Source organism: Entelurus aequoreus, linkage group LG25 (genome assembly GCF_033978785.1).
Source record: "Entelurus aequoreus isolate RoL-2023_Sb linkage group LG25, RoL_Eaeq_v1.1, whole genome shotgun sequence".
Lineage (NCBI taxonomy): Eukaryota > Metazoa > Chordata > Actinopteri > Syngnathiformes > Syngnathidae > Entelurus > Entelurus aequoreus.
In genome coordinates this window covers 4,245,568-4,267,779 of record NC_084755.1, presented here as the reverse complement: position 1 = coordinate 4,267,779, position 22,212 = coordinate 4,245,568, and the positions used below count along the sequence as shown (strand labels likewise).

Genomic DNA, 22,212 nt, shown 5'->3' with positions numbered 1-22,212 from the left:
TCCCTGTAATGTTTGATCCTGTTCTGTCTCCCTGTAATGTTTGATGCTGTTCTGTCTCCCTGTAATGTTTGATCCTGTTCTGTCTCCCTGTAATGTTTCATTATGTTCTGTCTCCCTGTAATGTTTGATCCTGTTCTGTCTCCCTGTAATGTTTGATGCTGTTATGTCTCCCTGTAATGTTGATCCTGTTCTGTCTCCCTGTAATGTTTGATCCTGTTCTGTCTCCCTGTAATGTTTGATGCTGTTCTGTCTCCCTGTAATGTTTGATGCTGTTCTGTCTCCCTGTAATGTTGATCCTGTTCTGTCTCCCTGTATTGTTGATCCTGTTCTGTCTCCCTGTAATGTTTGATCCTGTTCTGTCTCCCTGTAATGTTTGATGCTGTTCTGTCTCCCTGTAATGTTTGATGCTGTTCTGTCTCCCTGTAATGTTTGATCCTGTTCTGTCTCCCTGTAATGTTTGATGCTGTTCTGTCTCCCTGTAATGTTTGATCCTGTTCTGTCTCCCTGTAATGTTTGATCCTGTTCTGTCTCCCTGTAATGTTTCATTATGTTCTGTCTCCCTGTAATGTTTGATGCTGTTCTGTCTCCCTGTAATGTTTGATCCTGTTCTGTCTCCCTGTAATGTTTGATGCTGTTCTGTCTCCCTGTAATGTTTGATCCTGTTCTGTCTCCCTGTAATGTTTCATTATGTTCTGTCTCCCTGTAATGTTTGATCCTGTTCTGTCTCCCTGTAATGTTTGATGCTGTTCTGTCTCCCTGTAATGTTTGATCCTGTTCTGTCTCCCTGTAATGTTTGATCCTGTTCTGTCTCCCTGTAATGTTTCATTATGTTCTGTCTCCCTGTAATGTTTGATGCTGTTCTGTCTCCCTGTAATGTTTAATAATAATAATAATAATACCTGGGATTTATATAGCGCTTTTCTAAGTACCCAAAGTCGCTTTACATGTTTTTCTGCACCCATCATTCATTCACACCTGGTGGTGGTAAGCTACTTTCATAGCCACAGCTGCCCTGGGGTAGACTGACGGAAGCGTGGCTGCATTTTGCGCCTACGGCCCCTCCGACCACCACCTATTCATCATTCATTTCACCGGTGTGAGCGGCACCGGGGGCAAAGGGTGAAGTGCCCTGCCCAAGGACACAACGGCAGCGATTTTTTAGATGGTAGGAGGCGGGGAGCGAACCTGCAACCCTCAGGTTTCTGGCACGGTTGCTCTACCCACTACGCCACGCCGCGTAATGTTTGATCCTGTTCTGTCTCCCTGTAATGTTTGATGCTGTTCTGTCTCCCTGTAATGTTTGATCCTGTTCTGTCTCCCTGTAATGTTTCATTATGTTCTGTCTCCCTGTAATGTTTGATGCTGTTCTGTCTCCCTGTAATGTTTCATCCTGTTCTGTCTCCCTGTAATGTTTGATCCTTTTCTGTCTCCCTGTAACGCCAACACTGCTATCACCATGCTGCTCTACCACAAAGGAAAAAGCAGCTTTGTAGTAAAAACCATTCCAAACCATACCATGTAGTGTTGACCCGATACCAATATTTTGGTACCGGTACCAAAATGTATTCCGGTACTTTTCAGTACTTTTCTAAATAAAGGGGACAACAAAAATGCAAGTTAAAACTTAAAACTTATATATATATATATATATATATATATATATGTATGTATGTATGTATGTACGTACATACATACATACATACATACATACATATATATATATACTGTATATATATATATACATACATACATGTGTGTATATATATATATATATATATATATATATATTTATATATATATATATATATATATATATATATATACACATGTATGTATGTATATACATATATATGTATATATATATATATATATATATATATGAAATACTTGAGTTGGTGAATTCTAGTTTAAATATATTCCCCTCTTAACCACGCCCCCAACCAGTTTTGATTTAAGATGTGTAGCGAAGCCAGGTTTTAAACCCCCCCCCCCCCCCCTGCCCTTAAGTTTAATAGCATCTTTATGCTATGCTAGACTTTTAGCTGAATAATAACAAGATGATCTCCTGCCGCTAATGTCAGTTTTAATTTAAGATGTGTAGCGAAGCCCCCCCTAAAAACGAATGAAATCAACAAGTTGACTCTAACAACATGTCCAGTCGGTAAAAGTGGTGAAAATCCCAAGCCAAAAGTACAGGAAATCCTGTCACTCTCCACTTCCTGTGACCTGTTCCGAGCACGCCATCCGCCAAGGTCGCGACCCCCCCTCGCCCTCCATGACAGGAAGGATGTGTGAAAGCAACCCACATCCACTCAGAGTGGGATGTGGAAACATCATCAAGCCTCTTTTATTGTTTTTTTTTGTATTCACGTGTGCTGTGGAATCTTCTTGTTTGGGGCCAATCAGCAAGTTTAAGGACGTGGAAGGGGGGGGGGGCATCGCCATGGCGACCGGAGCATATGAAGCCATGTATGCCTGCTCAATCAGGTCACGTGAAGTCGGTCAGGAGAACCACGGGCGTTTTCCGGGATGCTCGTCCTAATCTGCCAGACGTGTGCCTCCTCAGGGGTGGGGGGGAGTGGTGGGGAGTGGGAGGGGCATCATCTTCTGCTGTGCAAGCAAGTCGACAGGCCACACCCCCAAAATAACCACGCTACTTTGCGGCTTTGTTCTGAGGTCTTAATGTTTGTTCTCTTTAACACGTCGACCACATTCAACTAAACCAGGGGTCGGCAACCCAAAATGTTGAAGGAGCCATATTGGGACCAAAAATACAAAAACAAATCTGTCTGGAGCCGCAAAAAATTAAAAGCCATATTACATACAGATGGTGTGTCATGAGATATACGTTGAATTAAGAGGACTTAAAGGAAACTAAATGAGCTCAAATATAGCTACAAATGAGGCATAATGATGCAATATGTACATATAGCGAGCCTAAATAGCATGTTAGCATGGATTAGCTAGCAGTGACCGAATATGTCCGATTAGCACTCCACACAAGTCGATAACATCAACAAAACCCACCTTTGTGCATTCACGCACAGCATAAAAAGTTTGGTGGACAAAAATGAGACGGAAAAAGGAGTGGCGTAAAACACGTCCTAGAAGGTCGGAGAAAGCTGTACATGTAAACAAACTATGGTGAGTTCAAGGACCGCCAAAATTACAAACCCCGTTTCCATATGAGTTGGGAAATGGTGTTAGATGTAAATATAAACGGAATGCAATGATTTGCAAATCCCTTTCAAGCCACATTCAGTTGAATATGCTACAAAGACAACATATTTGATGTTCAAACTCATAAACTTTACTTTTTTTTTGCAAATAATAATTAACTTATAATTTCATGGCTGCAACACGTGCCAAAGTAGTTGGGAAAAGGGCATGTTCACCACTGTGTTACATGGCCTTTCCTTTTAACAACACTCAGTAAACGTAAGAACAACATTTGTCAACCAGCTATTGCAAGGAATTTAGGGATTTCACCGTCTACGCTCCGTAATATCATCAAAGGGTTCAGAGAATCTGGAGAAATCACTGCACGTAAGCCGGGATATTACGCACCTTGGATCCCTCAGGCGGTACTGCATCAAAAAGCGACATGAGCGTGTAAAGGATATCACCACATGGGCTCAGGAACACTTCAGAAAACCACTGTCAGTAACTACAGTTGGTCGTTATTATTATTATTTTTATTTAGCAAATTTTTACTTTTTATTCGACCCCTTTTACCGTATTGTTCTTAATCAGCTCATTCATTGTTTACGTTCTTTGTTTTTCTTTTTTGTTTTGTTTTTGTTTTTTGCTCTATGCTTTCTTTTAACCTGTAAAGCACTTCGGTTCAATTTAAAAGTTGTCGTAAACGTGCTATATAAATAAAGTTGACTTGACTTGACTACATCTGTAAGTGCAAGTCAAAACTACTAAGCCATTTATCAACAACACCCAGAAACGCCGTCGGCTTCGCTGGGCCCGAGCTCATCTAAGATGGATTGATGCAAAGTGGAAAAGTGTTCTGCGGTCTGACGAGTCCACATTTCAAATTGTTTTTGGGAAACTGTGGACGTGGTGTCCTACGGACCAAAGAGGAAAAGAACCATCCGGATTGTTCTAGGCGCAAAGTGTAAAAGGCAGCATGTGTGATGGTATGGGGGTGTATTAGTGGCCAAGACATGGGTAACTTACACATCTGTGAAGGCACCATTAAAGGCCTACTGAAATGATTTTTTTAAAATTTAAACGGGAATAGCAGATCCATTCTCCGGAGACGTAGGAAGTCAAGGTGAGGTCGGCGGCTAGCGCAGCTAGCGCGGCTAGCGCTCCAACAAAGTCCTCCTGGTTGTGTTGCTGTAGTCCGCTGCTAATACACCGATCCCACCTACAACTGTCTTCTTTGCAGCCTTCATTGTTCATTAAACAAATTGCAAAAGATGTCCAGAATACTGTGGAATTATGAAATGAAAACAGAGCTTTTTGTATAGGATTCTACGGGGTACCATAACTTCCGTTAAACTGACTTCGTCACGCGCATACGTCATCATACCGCGACGTTTCAGCCGGATATTTCCCGGGAAGTTTTAAAAGTCACTTTATAAGTTAACCCGGCCGTATTGGCATGTGTTGCAATGTTAAGATTTCATCATTGATATATAAACTATCAGACTGCGTGGTCGCTAGTAGTGGCTTTCAGTAGGCCTTTAATGCTGAAAGGTACATACAGCTTTTGGAGCAACATATGTTGCCATCCAAGCAACGTTACCCCTGCTTATTTCAGCAAGACAATGCCAAGCCACGTGTTACAACAGCGTGGCTTCGTAGTAAAAGAGTGCTGGTACTAGACTGGCCTGCCTGTAGTCCAGACCTGTCTCCCATTGAAAATATGAAGGCTAAAACATGAGAAGGGAGACTGTTGAACAACTTAAGCTGTACATCAAGCAAGAATGGGAATTAATTCCACTTCAAAAATGTGTCTCCTCAGTTCCCAAACCTTTACTGGGTGTTGTTAAAAGGAAAGGCCATGTAACACACTGGTAAAAATGCCTTTTTTGCAATGTGTTACTGCCATTAAATTTGATCTATTTTGAGCAGATTCTTAAAAAACAGTGACGAGGTCTCACTGAAACTAACACGACATCCATTCTAAGACCCATCACCTCTTGTAGTTGTTTGTGTTTGCATCATGTTTTTAGATGTTCCTCCTTATTCACAATACTTTATTAAGAGCACCTTCGACCAAACCGATGACTTCTACTAAACACAGATGTTCATGCTTGACCCTTGGAATAATAATATACACAGGAAGTGAGACCACCCCCTTTTCCCCTGCTCGAGCAGAGGCTGGAATTCAATAATCGAAACCATGTGTGTTGTAGAATTACACTCTCTGTGTGTGTGTGTGTGTGTGTGTGTGTGTGTGTGTGTGTGTGTGTGTGCTTGTATTTCTAGCCTTCTAGAGACATCCATCCATTTTCTACCGCTTGTCCCTTTTGGGGTGGCGGGGGGTGCTGGAGCCTATTTCAGCTGCATTCGGGCGTAAGGCGGGGTACACCCTGGACAAGTCGCCACCTCATCACAGGGCCACAATGCAAAATAACAAAGAAAATGTGAAATAAAGAAAACGTTGCAAAATAACAAGCAAAATATTGCAAAATAAAAAAAAAACCTTGCAAAATAAGAAAAATGTTACAAAATGAAGAAAACGTTGCAAAATAACCAGGAAAACGTTGCAAAATAACAAGGAAAACGTTGAAAAATGAAGAAAATGTTTCAAAATAACAAGGAAAACGTTGCAAAATGACAAGGAAAATGTTGCAAAATAACCAGGAAAACGTTGCAAAATAACAAGGAAAACGTTGCCAAATGACAAGGAAAACGTTGCAAAATGACATGCAACATCTTGCAAAATGACAAAGGAAATGCTGCAAAATTTTAAAAAAAAGGTTGCAAAATAAAGAAAAGGTTGCAAAATGACAAAGAAAACAATGCAAAATGACAAAAAAAAATCTAACATAAAGAAAACGTTGCAGAATAACAAGGAAAACGTTGCAAAATAACAAGGAAAACGTTGCCAAATGACAAGGAAAACGTTGCAAAATGACATGCAACATCTTGCAAAATGACAAAAGGAAATGCTGCAAAATTTAAAAAAAAGGTTGCAAAATAAAGAAAAGGTTGCAAAATGACAAAGAAAACAATGCAAAATGACAAAAAAAATCTAAAATAAAGAAAACGTTGCAGAATAACAAGCAAAATATTGCAAAATAAAGAAAACGTTGCAAAATAACGAGGAAAACGTTGAAAAATGAAGAAAAAGTTGCAAAATAACAAGGAAACGTTGCAAATTAACAAGGAAAACGTTGCAAAATGACAAGGAAAACGTTGCAAAAAAACCAGGAAAACGTTGAAAAATAACAAGGAAGACGTTGCCAAATGACAAGGAAAACGTTGCAAAATGACATGCAACATCTTGCAAAATGACAAAGGAAATGCTGCAAAATTTAAAAAAAAAGGTTGCAAAAATAAAGAAAAGGTTGCAAAATAACGAGGAAAACGTTGAAAAATGAAGAAAAAGTTGCAAAATAACAAGGAAACGTTGCAAATGAACAAGGAAAACGTTGCAAAATGACAAAGAAAACGTTGCAAAATGACAAGGAAAACGTTGCAAAATGACATGCAACATCTTGCAAAATGACAAAGGAAATGCTGCAAAATTTAAAAAAAAGGTTGCAAAATAAAGAAAAGGTTGCAAAATGACAAAGAAAACAATGCAAAATGACAAAAAAAATCTAAAATAAAGAAAACGTTGCAGAATAACAAGCAAAATATTGCAAATGAAGAAGGAAAAGTATCTTCCACATGAGGAGGTGTGAACAAGTGATGACATAAATCATGGTCCCAATAACATTGCATCTAATAGAGAATGTCTCATTTGCACCCCCTGCTGGTGACATCTATGATGGGTTCTACATGTAAAGCGACTTTGGGTACTAAGAAAAGCGCTATATAAATCCCAGGTATTATTATTATTATTATTATTATTATTATTATTATCTATCAAAATGAGGGTGGTCCCAAAAAGGAGGGATTTTTCAAATTGACTGTGTGTCGCTTTTTAAATAATGTCAACATATGAAATAACAAGTGTGTGTAAGAAATTGAAGTGCAAACCTTTTGGCCAAAATTAATACAAAATAAATAAACAAATATGTATATAGTAATAACTTGAAGTAAATAATGAAGATTAAAAAACAAAAAAATAACTAAATAACTAAAAGGAGTCTTTTTCTCACAATGTGTCGACTTCTTTCTTATAAACTTGGTAACAATTTCTCATATTCTTTCTGTTTCTTTAATATCGCAATATTTTCTCGTAAAATTATTACATTTTATGTGAAATTATTACTTTTTAATGCAAAATGGCGACACTTGTCGTATAAAATTCTGACTTGTATCACAATATCGCCAATTTTGTGTTGTTGTTCTTGTAAAACAGTGACATTTTTTGAGTAAAATTATGATTTTTGTCATAATTTCGCCAAGCAAAATTCTGATTATTATTATAATATTGCCAAAATGTTAAAGTTTTCTTATAAAATTGTGACTTTTGTCGAGTAAAATGACGACTCTTTTCATAAAATTGCCAAAATTCTAAGCTTTTCTTGTAACATCGCGACAGTTATTGAGTAAAATTCCAACTTTTATCATAATATTGCACAAATATTCCGTTTTTCTTGTCAAATTCGGACTTTCGTTGAGTAAAATTCTGACTTTTATTATAATACTGCCAATTTTTCTGTTGTTCTTGTAAAACAGTGACATTTTTTTGAGTTTTATTACTTTTGTCATAATTTTGCCAAGTAAAATTCAGATTATTATTATAATACTGCCAACATTTTTAAGTTTTCTTATGAAATTGTGACTTTTGTCGAGCAAAATGACGACTCTTTTCATAAAATTGCCAACATTTTATGCCTTTCTTGTAAAACGGCGACTGTTATTGAGTAAAAATTCCAACTTTTATCATAATATTGCACAAATGTTCAGTTTTTCTTGTAGAATTTTGACTTGTGTTGAGTAAAACGACGACTTTTATTATAATACTGCCAAAATTCTGACTTTTATCACAATATTGCCAATTTATTTTGGTTGTTGTTTTTGTAAAACAGTGAAATTTTTTGAGTAACATTATGACTTTTGTCATCATTTTGCCAAGTAAAATTCCGATTATTATTATAATATTGCCAACATTGAAAAGTTTTCTTCTAAAATTGTGACTTTTGTGGAGTAAAATTACGACTCTTTTCATAAAATCGCCAAAATTTGAAGCTTTTCTTGTAAAACTGCGACTGTTGTTGAGTAAAAATTCCAACTTTTATCCTAATATTGCACAAATGTTCAGTTTTTCTTGTAAAATTTTGACTTGTGTTGAGTAAAACTGACTTTTATTATAATACTGCCAACATTCTGACTTTTATCACAATATTGCCAATTTTTTTGTTGTTCTTGTAAAACAGTGACATTTTTTGAGTACAATTATGGACTTTTGTCATAATTTTGCCAAGTAAAATTCCGATTATTATTACAATATTGCCAACATTGAAAATTTTTCTTATAAAATTGTGACTTTTGTCGAGTAAAATGATGACTCTTTTCATAAAATCCCCCAAATTCTAAGCTTTACCTGTAACATCGCGACTGTTATTGAGTAAAATTCCAACTTTTATCATAATATTGCACAAATGTTCTGTTTTTCTTGTCAAATTTGGACTTGCGTTGAGTAAAATTCTGACTTTTATTATATTACTGCCAATTTTTGTGTTGTTCTTGTAAAACAGTGACATTTTTTGAGTACAATTACTTTTGTCATAATTTTGCCAAGTAAAATTCAGGTTATTATTATAATACTGCCAACATTTTTAAGTTTTCTATATAAAATTGTGACTTTTGTCGAGCAAAATTACGACTCTTTTCATAAAATCGCCAACATTTTATGCTTTTCTTGTAAAACGGCGACTGTTATTGAGTAAAAATTCCAACTTTTATCATAATATTGCACAAATGTTCAGTTTTTCTTGTAGAATTTTGACTTGCGTTGAGTAAAACGACGACTTTTATTATAATACTGCCAAAATTCTGAGTTTTATCACAATATTGCCAATTTTTTTGTTGTTCTTGTAAAACAGTGACATTTTTTTGATCAAAATTATGACTTTTGTCATAATTTTGCCAAGTAAAATTCAGATTATTATTATAATACTGCCAACATTGAAAAGTTTTCTTATAAAATTGTGACTTTTGTCGAGTAAAATGACGACTCTTTTCATAAAATTGCCAAAATTCTAAGCTGTTCTTGTAACATCGCGACTGTTATTGAGTAAAATTCCAACTTTTATCATAATATTGCACAAATGTTCCGTTTTTCTTGTCAAATTTGGACTTTCGTTGAGTAAAATTCTAACTTTTATTATAATACTGCCAATTTTTGTGTTGTTCTTGTAAAACAGTGACATTTTTTTGAGTACAGTTACTTTTGTCATAATTTTGCCAAGTAAAATTCAGATTATTATTATAATACTGCCAACATTTTTAAGTTTTCTTATGAAATTGTGACTTTTGACTAGCAAAATTACGACTCTTTTCATAAAATCGCCAACATTTTATGCTTTTCTTGTAAAACGGCGACTGTTATTGAGTAAAAATTCCAACTTTTATCATAATATTGCACAAATGTTAAATTTTTCTTGTCAAATTTCGACTTGCGTTGAGTAAAATTCTAACTTTTATTATAACACTGCCAAAATTCTGACTTTTATCACAATATTGCCAATTTTTGTGTTGTTCTTGTAAAACAGTGACATTTTTTGATCAAAATTATGACTTTTGTCATAATTTTGCCAAGTAAAATTCCGATTATTATTATAATATTGCCAACATTGAAAATTTTTCTTATAAAATTGTGACTTTTGTCGAGTAAAATGACGACTCTTTTCATAAAATTGCCAAAATTCTAAGCTGTTCTTGTAACATCGCGACTGTTATTGAGTAAAATTCCAACTTTTATCATAATATTGCACAAATGTTCCGTTTTTCTTGTCAAATTTGGACTTTCGTTGAGTAAAATTCTGACTTTTATTATAATATTGCCAATTTTTGTGTTGTTCTTGTGAAACAGTGACATTTTTTTGAGTACAACTACTTTTGTCATAATTTTGCCAAGTAAAATTCAGATTATTATTATAATACTGCCAACATTTTTAAGTTTTCTTATGAAATTGTGACTTTTGTCGAGCAAAATTACGACTCTTTTCATAAAATCGCCAACATTTTATGCTTTTCTTGTAAAACGGCGACTGTTATTGAGTAAAAATTCCAACTTTTATCATAATATTGCACAAATGTTACATTTTTCTTGTCAAATTTCGACTTGCGTTGAGTAAAAAGACGACTTTTATTATAATACTGCCAAAATTCAGACTTTTATCACAATATTGCCAATTTTTGTGTTGTTCTTGTAAAACAGTGACATTTTTTGAGTACAATTATGACTCTTGTCATAATTTTGCCAAGTAAAATTCCGATTATTATTATAATGTTGCCAACATTGAAAAGTTTTCTTATAAAATTGTGACTTTTGTCGAGTAAAATGACGACTCTTTTCATAAAATTGCCAAAATTCTAAGCTTTTCTTGTAACATCGCGACTGTTATTGAGTAAAATTCCAACTTTTATCATAATATTGCACAAATGTTCCGTTTTTCTTGTCAAATTTGGACTTGCGTTGAGTAAAATTCTGACTTTTATTATAATACTGCCAATTTTTGTGTTGTTCTTGTAAAACAGTGACATTTTTTTGAGTACAATTACTTTTGTCATAATTTTGCCAAGTAAAATTCAGATTATTATTATAATACTGCCAACATTTTTAAGTTTTCTTATGAAATTGTGACTTTTGTCGAGCAAAATTACGACTCTTTTCATAAAATCGCCAACATTTTATGCTTTTCTTGTAAAACGGCGACTGTTATTGAGTAAAAATTCCAACTTTTATCATAATATTGCACAAATGTTCAGTTTTTCTTGTAGAATTTTGACTTGCGTTGAGTAAAACGACGACATTTATTATAATACTGCCAAAATTCGGACTTTTATCACAATATTGCCAATTTTTTTGTTGTTCTTGTAAAACAGTGACATTTTTTGAGTACAATTATGGACTTTTGTCATAATTTTGCCAAGTAAAATTCCGATTATTATTACAATATTGCCAACATTGAAAAATTTTCTTATAAAATTGTGACTTTTGTCGAGTAAAATGACGACTCTTTTCATAAAATTGCCAAAATTCTAAGCTTTTCTTGTAACATCGCGACTGTTATTGAGTAAAAATTCCAACTTTTATCATAATATTGCACAAATGTTCAGTTTTTCTTGTAGAATTTTGACTTGCGTTGAGTAAAACGACGACTTTTATTATAATACTGCCAAAATTCTAAGTTTTTCTTGTGAAATTCCAACTCATTTTTCACTACAAGCTTTTTTTTAATATTTGCATAGTATGTATATATTATTCATGTTGTAAATACACTTCTTTATACATCTAGAAAGGCTGGTCCTAAAGAGGGAGGCAATTTTCTCAGGTCTCAAGAAGGTAACAAATACAAGAATTAATGTGTGTGTGTGTGTGTGTGTGTGTGTGTGTGTGTGTGTGTGTGTGTGTGTGTGTGTGTGTGTGTGTGTGTGTGTGTGTGTGTGTGTGTGTGTGTGCGCGCACTCCTTTCCGCACCTGATAATTACCTGGGGTTTATTTATATAAGCGAACAGCCTCTAAGCAGAATGTTTAGAAAACTGACAGTCCCTAAACGCATCACCATCGACAAACATTTCATTGGTATTGCAGGTTTCAGGAAGTTGCTTCACAAGTATGCGAGGTCAAGTATAATGAAAGTCATATCCAACGTGTTCATTTTAATTTTGTGACTTAAATGAACCTTTTGTGGCTTTATTTGTACTAGCATCACGCGAGATTGATCGGCGACGAACGCCGAGTCGTGTGGTGACAAACGTCAAACGCTAAACGCAAAACATATATTTCCGGTTTTGCATTTCAAAAGAAAACACCGCCCAGTCGGGTGTCCGCCACTCACGTGTGAACGTTCAAGCTTTTGTTTTGAAATAAAATAAAATCTTTTCCGGCGTTCGTGCTCGCTGCTTGAATGGAAATGTCTGCAATAAGAGGAGGAGGCGTTAAAGGGTCTCGTCAAGATTCTCTGCAACCAAGCGGGGCTTATTAGGTCACTCCCGCCACAGGGAAACATCTTTGTCGTCTTGGAGGGACAAACCTGCTCCGAAGTCCAAATGGCGAACATATTTCCCCAAACTCGACGCAGCCCTTCTCGTCTGATGCTCGCGGGGAATTAAGACGAGCCGTGAATTAGACCTCGTTCGTGCAGCGGAAGTTTCTGTCACCGATTTTTTTCTCCCAAGGGGGTCTTGAATTGCAGCCTGCTAGCATGGACGACGACCACCAAGGTAAGACACATTTCATACCTGGATTTTATTACCTCAGCTCCTCTGATGATGATGTTTGTCCTGCACACTGACAACAATGACAGTCAATTAATGGTCATGATGACGTTGCACCCACACACCTGTGACAGGTGTATCACTCTATGTTGCACCCACACACCTGTGCCAGGTGTATCACTTTATGTTGCACCACACACCTGTGACAGGTGTATCACTTTATGTTGCACCCACACACCTGTGCCAGGTGTATCACTTTATGTTGCACCCACACACCTGTGACAGGTGTATCACTTTATGTTGCACCCACACACCTGTGACAGGTGTATCACTCTATGTTGCACCCACACACCTGTGCCAGGTGTATCACTCTATGTTGCACCCACACACCTGTGACAGGTGTATCACTCTATGTTGCACCACACACCTGTGACAGGTGTATCACTCTATGTTGCACCCACACACCTGTGACAGGTGTATCACTCTATGTTGCACCACACACCTGTGACAGGTGTATCACTCTATGTTGCACCACACACCTGTGACAGGTGTATCACTCTATATTGCATCACACACCTGTGACAGGTGTATCACTTTATGTTGCATCACACACACACCTGTGACAGGTGTATCACTTTATGTTGCACCACACACCTGTGACAGTGTCATACAGGTATATCACTCTATGTTGCACCACACACATGTGACAGTGTCATGCAGGTATATCACACACCTGTGACCGTGTCATGCAGGTGTATCACGCACCTGTGACAGTGTCGTGCAGGTATATCACGCACCTGTGACAGTGTCATGCAGGTGTATCACGCACCTGTGACAGTGTCATGCAGGTGTATCACGCACCTGTGACCGTGTCATGCAGGTGTATCACACACCTGTGACAGTGTCATGCAGGTGTATCACACACCTGTGACAGTGTCATGCAGGTGTATCACACACCTGTGACAGTGTCATGCAGGTGTATCACACACCTGTGACAGTGTCATGCAGGTGTATCACACACCTGTGACAGTGTCATGCAGGTGTATCACACACCTGTGACAGTGTCATGCAGGTGTATCACACACCTGTGACTGTGTCATGCAGGTGTATCCCTCTATGTTGCCCTGCTTTAAGTAAAGTCTTTAAAACGGTTCACTTATTGATAGTTTCCAGTGCAATGAGACCTGAATGGCATATTATTATTTTTGCTGCTCCTCAACAGGTAGACTATTTGTATTTGCTCCACTTTTAGTCCTGCATGACACGACATTAAATCACATCATTAAACACTGATCGTATAAAATTGAAGGTAATTTCACCTAAAGTTTGTTATTGTTCTATACTCTCATATTACAACTTTACTTTCTCAAAATTGCACATTTTTTCTTGTAAACATTGCATTTTTAGTCTAGTAAAATTGTGACTTGATTTTATTATTGTCTTTCCCCTCATTATTAAGATTACTCTCGCAACATCCCGCCTTTTTTAAATTATATGTTCGTGTAAAATTATGGCTTTTTCCTTATTTTATGACTTAACAAAAACTTTGTTGTGATATTGTGACTTTATTCTCGTGAAATGATTACTTTTCCCCTCATTGCGATTTCACTCACGCCAAATTGCACCTTTTTTGTCATTATTCTCAGAACATTTTACCTTATTATAACATGTTCTTGTAAAATTATGATTTTTTTTAATTCAATGCTTTTATTCTCACCCAAAAAACTTTTTTTTTTGACATTTTTCCCTGTATTTTACAATTTTTTTGGGACTTTCGTAAAATGTTGATGTTTTTCCTAATATTATTACAACTTGTATATTTTTTCTTGTAAACATTGCAACTTTAGTCTAGTAAAATTGTGACTTCTTTCCTTATCATGACTTGACTTTATTATTGTCTTTTCCCTCATTATTAGACTACTCTCGCGTGATTTAGGGCTATATAAATAAACATTGATTGATTGATTATTCTAACAAAAAACAAAAAAAACAAAAACAAAATCACAAAATTGTGACATTTTTCCCTGTATATTACAATTTTATTGGACTTTTGTAAAATTTTGACTTTTTTCCTAATATTATTACAACTTTACTTTTACAAAATTGTATATTTTTTCTTGGTTTAGTCTAGTAAAATTTTGACTTGACTTTATTATTGTCTTTCCCCTCACTATTAAGATTACTCTCGCAACATCCCGCCTTTTTTATTATATGTTTGTGTAAAATGATGGCTTTTTCCTTATTTTATGACTTAACAAAAACTTTGTTGTGATATTGTGACTTTATTCTCGTGAAATGATTACTTTTCCCCTCATTGCGATTTCACTCACGCCAAATTGCACCTTTTTTGTCATTATTCTCAGAAAATTTTACCTTATTATAACATGTTCTTGTAAAATTATGATTTTTTTTAATTCAATGATTTTATTCTCACCCAAAGAAACATTTTTTTTGACATTTTTCCCTGTATTTTACAATTTTTTTGGGACTTTCGTAAAATTTTGATGTTTTTCCTAATATTATTACAACTTGTATATTTTTTCTTGTAAACATTGCAACTTTAGTCTAGTAAAATTGTGACTTATTTCCTTATCATGACTTGACTTTATTATTGTCTTTTCCCTCATTAGACTACTCTCGCGTGATTTAGGGCTATATAAATAAACATTGATTGATTGATTATTCTAACAAAAAACAAAAAAACAAAAACAAAATCACAAAATTGTGACATTTTTCCCTGTATATTACAATTTTATTGGGACTTTTGTAAAATTTTGACTTTTTTCCTAATATTATTACAACTTTACTTTCTCAAAATTGCACATTTTTCTAGTAAAATTGTGACTTGACTTTATTATTGTCTTTCCCCTCATTATTAAGATTACTCTCGCAACATCCCGCCTTTTTTATTATGTTTGTGTAAAATTATGGCTTTTTCCTTATTTTATGACTTAACAAAAACTTTGTTGTGATATTGTGACTTTATTCTCGTGAAATGATTACTTTTCCCCTCACTGCGATTTCACTCACGCCAAATTGCACCTTTTTTGTCATTATTGTCAGAAAATTTTACCTTATTATAACATGTTCTTGTAAAATTATGATTTTTTTTAATTCAATGATTTTATTCTCACCCAAAAAAACATTTTTTTTGACATTTTTCCCTGTATTTTACAATTTTTTTGGGACTTTCATAAAATTTTGATGTTTTTCCTAATATTATTACAACTTGTATATTTTTTCTTGTAAACATTGCAACTTTAGTCTAGTAAAATTGTGACTTATTTCCTTATCATGACTTGACTTTATTATTGTCTTTTCCCTCATTATTAGACTACTCTCGCGTGATTTAGGGCTATATAAATAAACATTGATTGATTGATTATTCTAACAAAAAAAACAAAAACAAAATCACAAAATTGTGACATTTTTCCCTGTATATTACAATTTTATTGGGACTTTTGTAAAATTTTGACTTTTTTTCCTAATATTATTACAACTTTACTTTTACAAAATTGTGTATTTTTTCTTGTAAACAATGCAACTTTAGTCTAGTAAAATTGTGACTTGACTTTATTATTGTCTTTCCCCTCACTATTAAGATTACTCTCGCAACATCCCGCCTTTTTTATTATATGTTCGTGTAAAATTATGACTTTTTCCTTATTTTATGACTTAACAAAAACTTTGTTGTGATATTGTGACTTTATTCTAGTGAAATTATTACTTTTCCCCTCATTGCGATTACACTCACGCCAAATTGCACCTTTTTTGTCATTCTCAGAAAATTTTACCTTTTTATTATATGTTCTTGTAAAATTATGATTTTTTTTTAATTCAATGATTTTATCCTCACCCCAAAAAAAAAAATGTTTTGACATTTTTCCCTGTATTTTACAATTTTATTGGGACTTTCGTAAAATTTTTATGTTTTTCCTAATATTATTACAACTTTACTTTGTCAAAATTGTATATTTTTTCTTGTAAACATTGCAACTTTAGTCTAGTAAAATTGTGACTTATTTCCTTATCATGACTTTATTATTGTCTTTTCCCTCATTATTAATACTACTCTCGCAAAATTCTGCCTTTTTTAAAATTATAATATGTTCGTGTAAAATTATAACTTTTTCCTTAATTTTATGACTAACAAAAACGTTCTTGTGATATTGTGACTTTGTTCTTGTGAAATTGTTACTTTTCACCTCATTACGATTTCACTCATTTTTTGTCATTATTCTCAGAAAATTATATACATTTTTTTCTGTGCATTTTTGAAATGCATTCCCACAAAGTTACAGCTTTTTATTGTAAAAATGTTCTTGTAAAATTATGATTTTTTTAAATATTTTTTTTAATTTAGTGACTTTATTCTATATACATATAAGTTGGATCCACTGTGGACTGGACTCTCACAATATTATGTCAGACCCACTCGACGTCCATTGCATCCGGTCTCCCCTAGGGGGGGGTTACCCACATATGCGGTCCTCTCCAAGGTTTCTCATAGTCATTCACATTGACATCCCACTGGGGTGAGTTTTTCCTTGCCCTTATGTGGGCTCTGTACCGAGGATGTCGTTGTGGCTTGTGCAGCCCTTTGAGACACTTGTGATTTAGGGCTATATAAATAAACATTGATTGATTGATTATTCTAACAAAAAACAAAAACAAAATCACAAAATTGTGACATTTTTCCCTGTATATTACAATTTTATTGGGACTTTTGTAAAATTGTGACTTTTTTCCTAATATTATTACAACTTTACTTTCTCAAAATTGCACATTTTTCTTGTAAACAATGCAACTTTAGTCTAGTAAAATTGTGACTTGACTTTATTATTGTCTTTCCCCTCACTATTAAGATTACTCTCGCAACATCCCGCCTTTTTTATTATATGTTCGTGTAAAATTATGGCTTTTTCCTTATTTTATGACTTAACAAAAACTTTGTTGTGATATTGTGACTTTATTCTCGTGAAATTATTACTTTTCCCCTCACTGCGATTTCACTCACGCCAAATTGCACCTTTTTTGTCATTATTGTCAGAAAGTGTTACCTTATTATAACATGTTCTTGTAAAATTATGATTTTTTTTAATTCAATGATTTTATTCTCACCCAAAAAAACTTTTTTTTTGACATTTTTCCCTGTATTTTACAATTTTTTTGGGACTTTCGTAAAATGTTGATGTTTTTCCTAATATTATTACAACTTGTATATTTTTTCTTGTAAACATTGCAACTTTAGTCTAGTAAAATTGTGACTTCTTTCCTTATCATGACTTGACTTTATTATTGTCTTTTCCCTCATTGTTAGACTACTCTCGCGTGATTTAGGGCTATATAAATAAACATTGATTGATTGATTATTCTAACAAAAAACAAAATCACAAAATTGTGACATTTTTCCCTGTATATTACAATTTTATTGGGACTTTTGTAAAATTTTGACTTTTTTCCTAATATTATTACAACTTTACTTTTACAAATTTGCACATTTTTCTTGTAAACATTGCAACTTTAGTCTAGTAAAATTGTGACTTGACTTTATTATTGTCTTTCCCCTCACTATTAAGATTACTCTCGCAACATCCCGCCTTTTTTATTATATGTTCGTGTACAATTATGGCTTTTTCCTTATTTTATGACTTAACAAAAACTTTGTTGTGATATTGTGACTTTATTCTCGTGAAATGATTGCTTTTCCCCTCATTACGATTTCACTCACGCCAAATTGCGCCTTTTTTGTCATTCTCAGAAAATCTTACCTTTTTATTATAATATGTTCTTGTAAAATTATGATTTTTTTTAATTCAATGATTTTATTCTCACACAAAAATTTTTTTTTTTGGACATTTTTCCCTGTATTTTACAATTTTATTGGGACTTTCGTAAAATTTTGATGTTTTTCCTAATATTATTACGACTTTGACAAAATTGTATATTTTTTCTTGTAAACATTGCAACTTTAGTCTAGTAAAATTGTGACTTATTTCCTTATCATGACTTTATTATTGTCTTTTCCCTCATTATTAGACTACTCTCGCAAAATTCTGCCTTCTTTAAAATTATAATATGTTCGTGTAAAATTATAACTTTTTCCTTAATTTTATGACTTAACAAAGACTTTCTTGTGATATTGTGACTTTGTTCTGGTGAAATTATTACTTTTCCCCTCATTACGATTTCACTCATTTTTTTGTCATTATTCTCAGAAAATTATATACATTTTTTTCTGTGCATTTTTTAAATGCATTCCCACAAAATTACACCTTTTTATTGTAAAAATGTTCTTGTAAAATTAGGATTTTTTAAAATATTTTTTTAAATTTAGTGACTTTATTCTGTATACATAGGGTAGGGGGGTTACCCACATATGCGGTCCTCTCCAAGGTTTCTCATAGTCATTCACATTGACATCCCACTGGGGTGAGTTTTTCCTTGCCCTTAAGTGGGCTCTGTACCGAGGATGTCCTTGTGGCTAGTGCAGCCCTTTGAGACACTTGTGATTTAGGGCTACATAAATAAACATTGATTGATTGATTATTCTAACAAAAAACAAAAACAAAATCACAAAATTGTGACATTTTTCCCTGTATATTACAATTTTATTGGGACTTTTGTAAAATTTTGACTTTTTTCCTAATATTATTACAACTTTACTTTCACAAAATTGTATATTTTTTCTTGTAAACATTGCAACTTTAGTCTAGTAAAATTGTGACTTCTTTCCTTATCATGACTTGACCTTATTATTGTCTTTTCCCTCATTATTAAGACTAATCTCGCAAAATTCTGCCTTTTTTAAAATGATAATATGTTCTTGTAAAAATATAATTTGTTCCTTATAATTTTGTGACTTGACAAAAACTTTCTTGTGATATTGTGACTTTGTTCTGGTAAAATGATTACTTCTCCCCTCATTACGATTTCACTCATTTTTAGTTGTTATTCTCAGAAAATTATATATATTTTTTTCTGTGCATTTTTGAAATGTATTCCCTCAAAATTACACCTTTTTATTGTAAAAATGTTATGATTTTTTATTTATTTATTTAGTGACTTTATTCTCACAAAAAACAAAAAAATCACAAAATTGTGACATTTTCCCCTGTACTGTATATTACAATTTTATTGTGACTTTAGTAAAATCTGGACTTTTCTCCTCATATTAGTATAACTTTATTCTCACAAAATGTCCCATTTTCTGTAACATGAAAATCTTTAATATCAACCGATTACCTTTTCCTGTTATTATTTGAAAATATTATTCTGTAATATAACACATTTAATTTGAGAGTCTCCACTTGTACTTTGTCGTCCAGACACAAATGAAGTGATATCATGTGCCATCTCAGCTGTATCGCTACAAACTGACGCTCAGGCTGGTGCTTATGAAGACATCAGAGGAACGCCACACTTTAGTTTCTTCCACAAAATGCAGATGTGGACTCCACATGGCGACTATTTGCAGATGTGCATGATTTGACAGTAAGTGTACATAGCGGCGGGGGAAGTGTGTGTTCGAGTGTGTGTGTGTGTGTGTGTGTGTGTTCTTGTATTTCTAGCCTTCTTGAGACATGAAGAAGGAAAAGTATCTTCCATATGAGGAGGTGTGAACAAGTGATGACATAAATCATGGTCCCAATAACATTGCATCTAATAGAGAATGTCTCACTAGCACCCCTGCTGGTGACATCTATCAAAATGAGGGTGGTCCCAAAAAGGAGGGACTTTTCACATTGACTGTGTGTCGCTTTTAAAAGTGCTCCCCCTCTGGTCAACATATGAAATAACAAGTGTGTGTAAGAAATTGAAATGTGCCCCCTTTGGTCAAAATTAATAAAAAACTAAATATGTATATAAAGACGTACTGCAATAACGAAGTAAATAATGAAGATTAAAAACCAATTACAAACAAAAAATAAAATAAATTAACTAAAAGTAGTCTTTTTTTTTTCACAATGTGTCGACTTTTTTCTTATAAAATTGGGAACAATTTCCCATATTCTTTCTGTTTCTGTAATATTGCAATATTTTCTCGTAAATCTATTACTTTTTTTATGCAAAATGGTGACATTTGTCATGTAAAATTCTGACTTATCACAAACAGTGACATTTTTTGAGTACAATGATGACTTTTGTCATCATTTTGCCAAGTAAAATTCCAATTATTATATTGCCAACATTTTAAAGTTTTCTTATAAAATTGTGACTTTTGTGGAGTAAAATGACGACTCTTTTCATAAAATTGACAAAATTCAAAGTTTTTCTTGTAAAATCGCGACTGTTGTTGAGTAAAATTCCAACTTTTATCATAACATTGCACAAATGTTCCGTTATTCTTGTCAAAATTGGACTTGCGTTGCGTAAAAAGACGACTTTTATTATAATACTGCCAAAATTCTGACTTTTATCACAATATTGCCAATTTTTGTTGTTGTTCCTGTAAAACAGTGACATTTTTTGAGTACAATTATGACTTTTGTCATTATTTTGCCAAGTAAAATTCCGATTATTATTGTAATATTGCCAACATTTTAAAGTATTCTTATAAAATTGTGACTTTTGTGGAGTAAAATTACGACTGTTTTCATAAAATTGCCAAAATCCAAAGCTTTTCTTGTAAAATTGCAACTGTTACTGAGTAAAATTCCAACTTTTATCATAATATTGCACAAATGTTCAGTTTTTCTTGTCAGATTTTGACTTGCGTTGAGTAAAAAGACGACTTTTATTATAATACTGCCAAAATTCTAAGTTTTTCTCGTAAAATTATTACTTTTTTATGTAAAATTCCTACTTTTTAATGCAAAATGGTGACATTTGTCATGTAAAATTCTGGCTTTTATCACAATATTGCCAATTATTTTGTTGTTCTTGTAAAACAGTGACATTTTTTGAGTAAAATGGTGACTTTTGTCATCATTTTTCCAAGTAAAATTCTGATTATTATTATAATGTTGCCAACATTTCAAAGTTTTCTTATAAAATTGTGACTTTTGTCGAGTAAATTTACGACTCTTTTCATAAAATTGCCAAAATGTTAATCTTTTCTCGTAAAATTGCGACTGTTATTGAGTAAAATTCCAACTTTTATCATAATATTGCACAAATGTTCAGTTTTTCTTGTAACATTTTGACTTGCGTTGAGTAAAATGACGACTTTTATTATAATACTGCCAAAATTCTGACTTTTATCACAATATAGCCAATTTTTTTTGTTGTTCTTGTAAAACACTGACCTTTTTTGAGTACAATTATAACTTTTGTCATTATTTTGCCAAGTAAAATTCCGATTATTATTGTAATATTGCCAACATTTTAAAGTATTCTTATAAAATTGTGACTTTTGTGGAGTACAATTATGACTCTTTTCATAAAATTGCCCAAATTTTAAGCTTTTCTTGTAAAATTGCGACTGTTACTGAGTAAAATTCCAACTTTTATCATAACATTGCACAAATGTTCAGTTTTTCTTGTCAAATTTTGACTTGCGTTGAGTAAAATGACGACTTTTATTATAATATTGCCAAAATTCTAAGTTTTTCTCGTAAAATTATTACTTTTTTATGTAAAATTATTACTTTTTTATGTAAAATTCCTACTTTTTAATGCAAAATGGTGACATTTGTCATGTAAAATTCTGGCTTTTATCACAATATTGCCAATTATTTTGTTGTT

The 22,212-nt window shown here is 33.5% G+C and overlaps 1 protein-coding gene across 2 annotated transcripts in view; it reads left to right on the top strand.

Moving 5' to 3' along the window:
- LOC133642906 (cytohesin-3) overlaps nt 1–22,212 on the top strand; it is a 127,638-nt gene that overhangs the window by 25,211 nt on the left and 80,215 nt on the right. Inside the window, exon 1 of one of the 2 annotated variants that reach the window (XM_062037324.1) lies at nt 11,940–12,531. The exons of the other annotated variant lie outside the window; for it this stretch is intronic. Coding sequence (XP_061893308.1) covers nt 12,513–12,531 — 19 coding nt within the window. The 5' untranslated portion in view covers nt 11,940–12,512. Of the gene's footprint in view, nt 1–11,939; nt 12,532–22,212 lie in introns of those variants that run through there. 2 annotated transcript variants of the gene reach the window in all.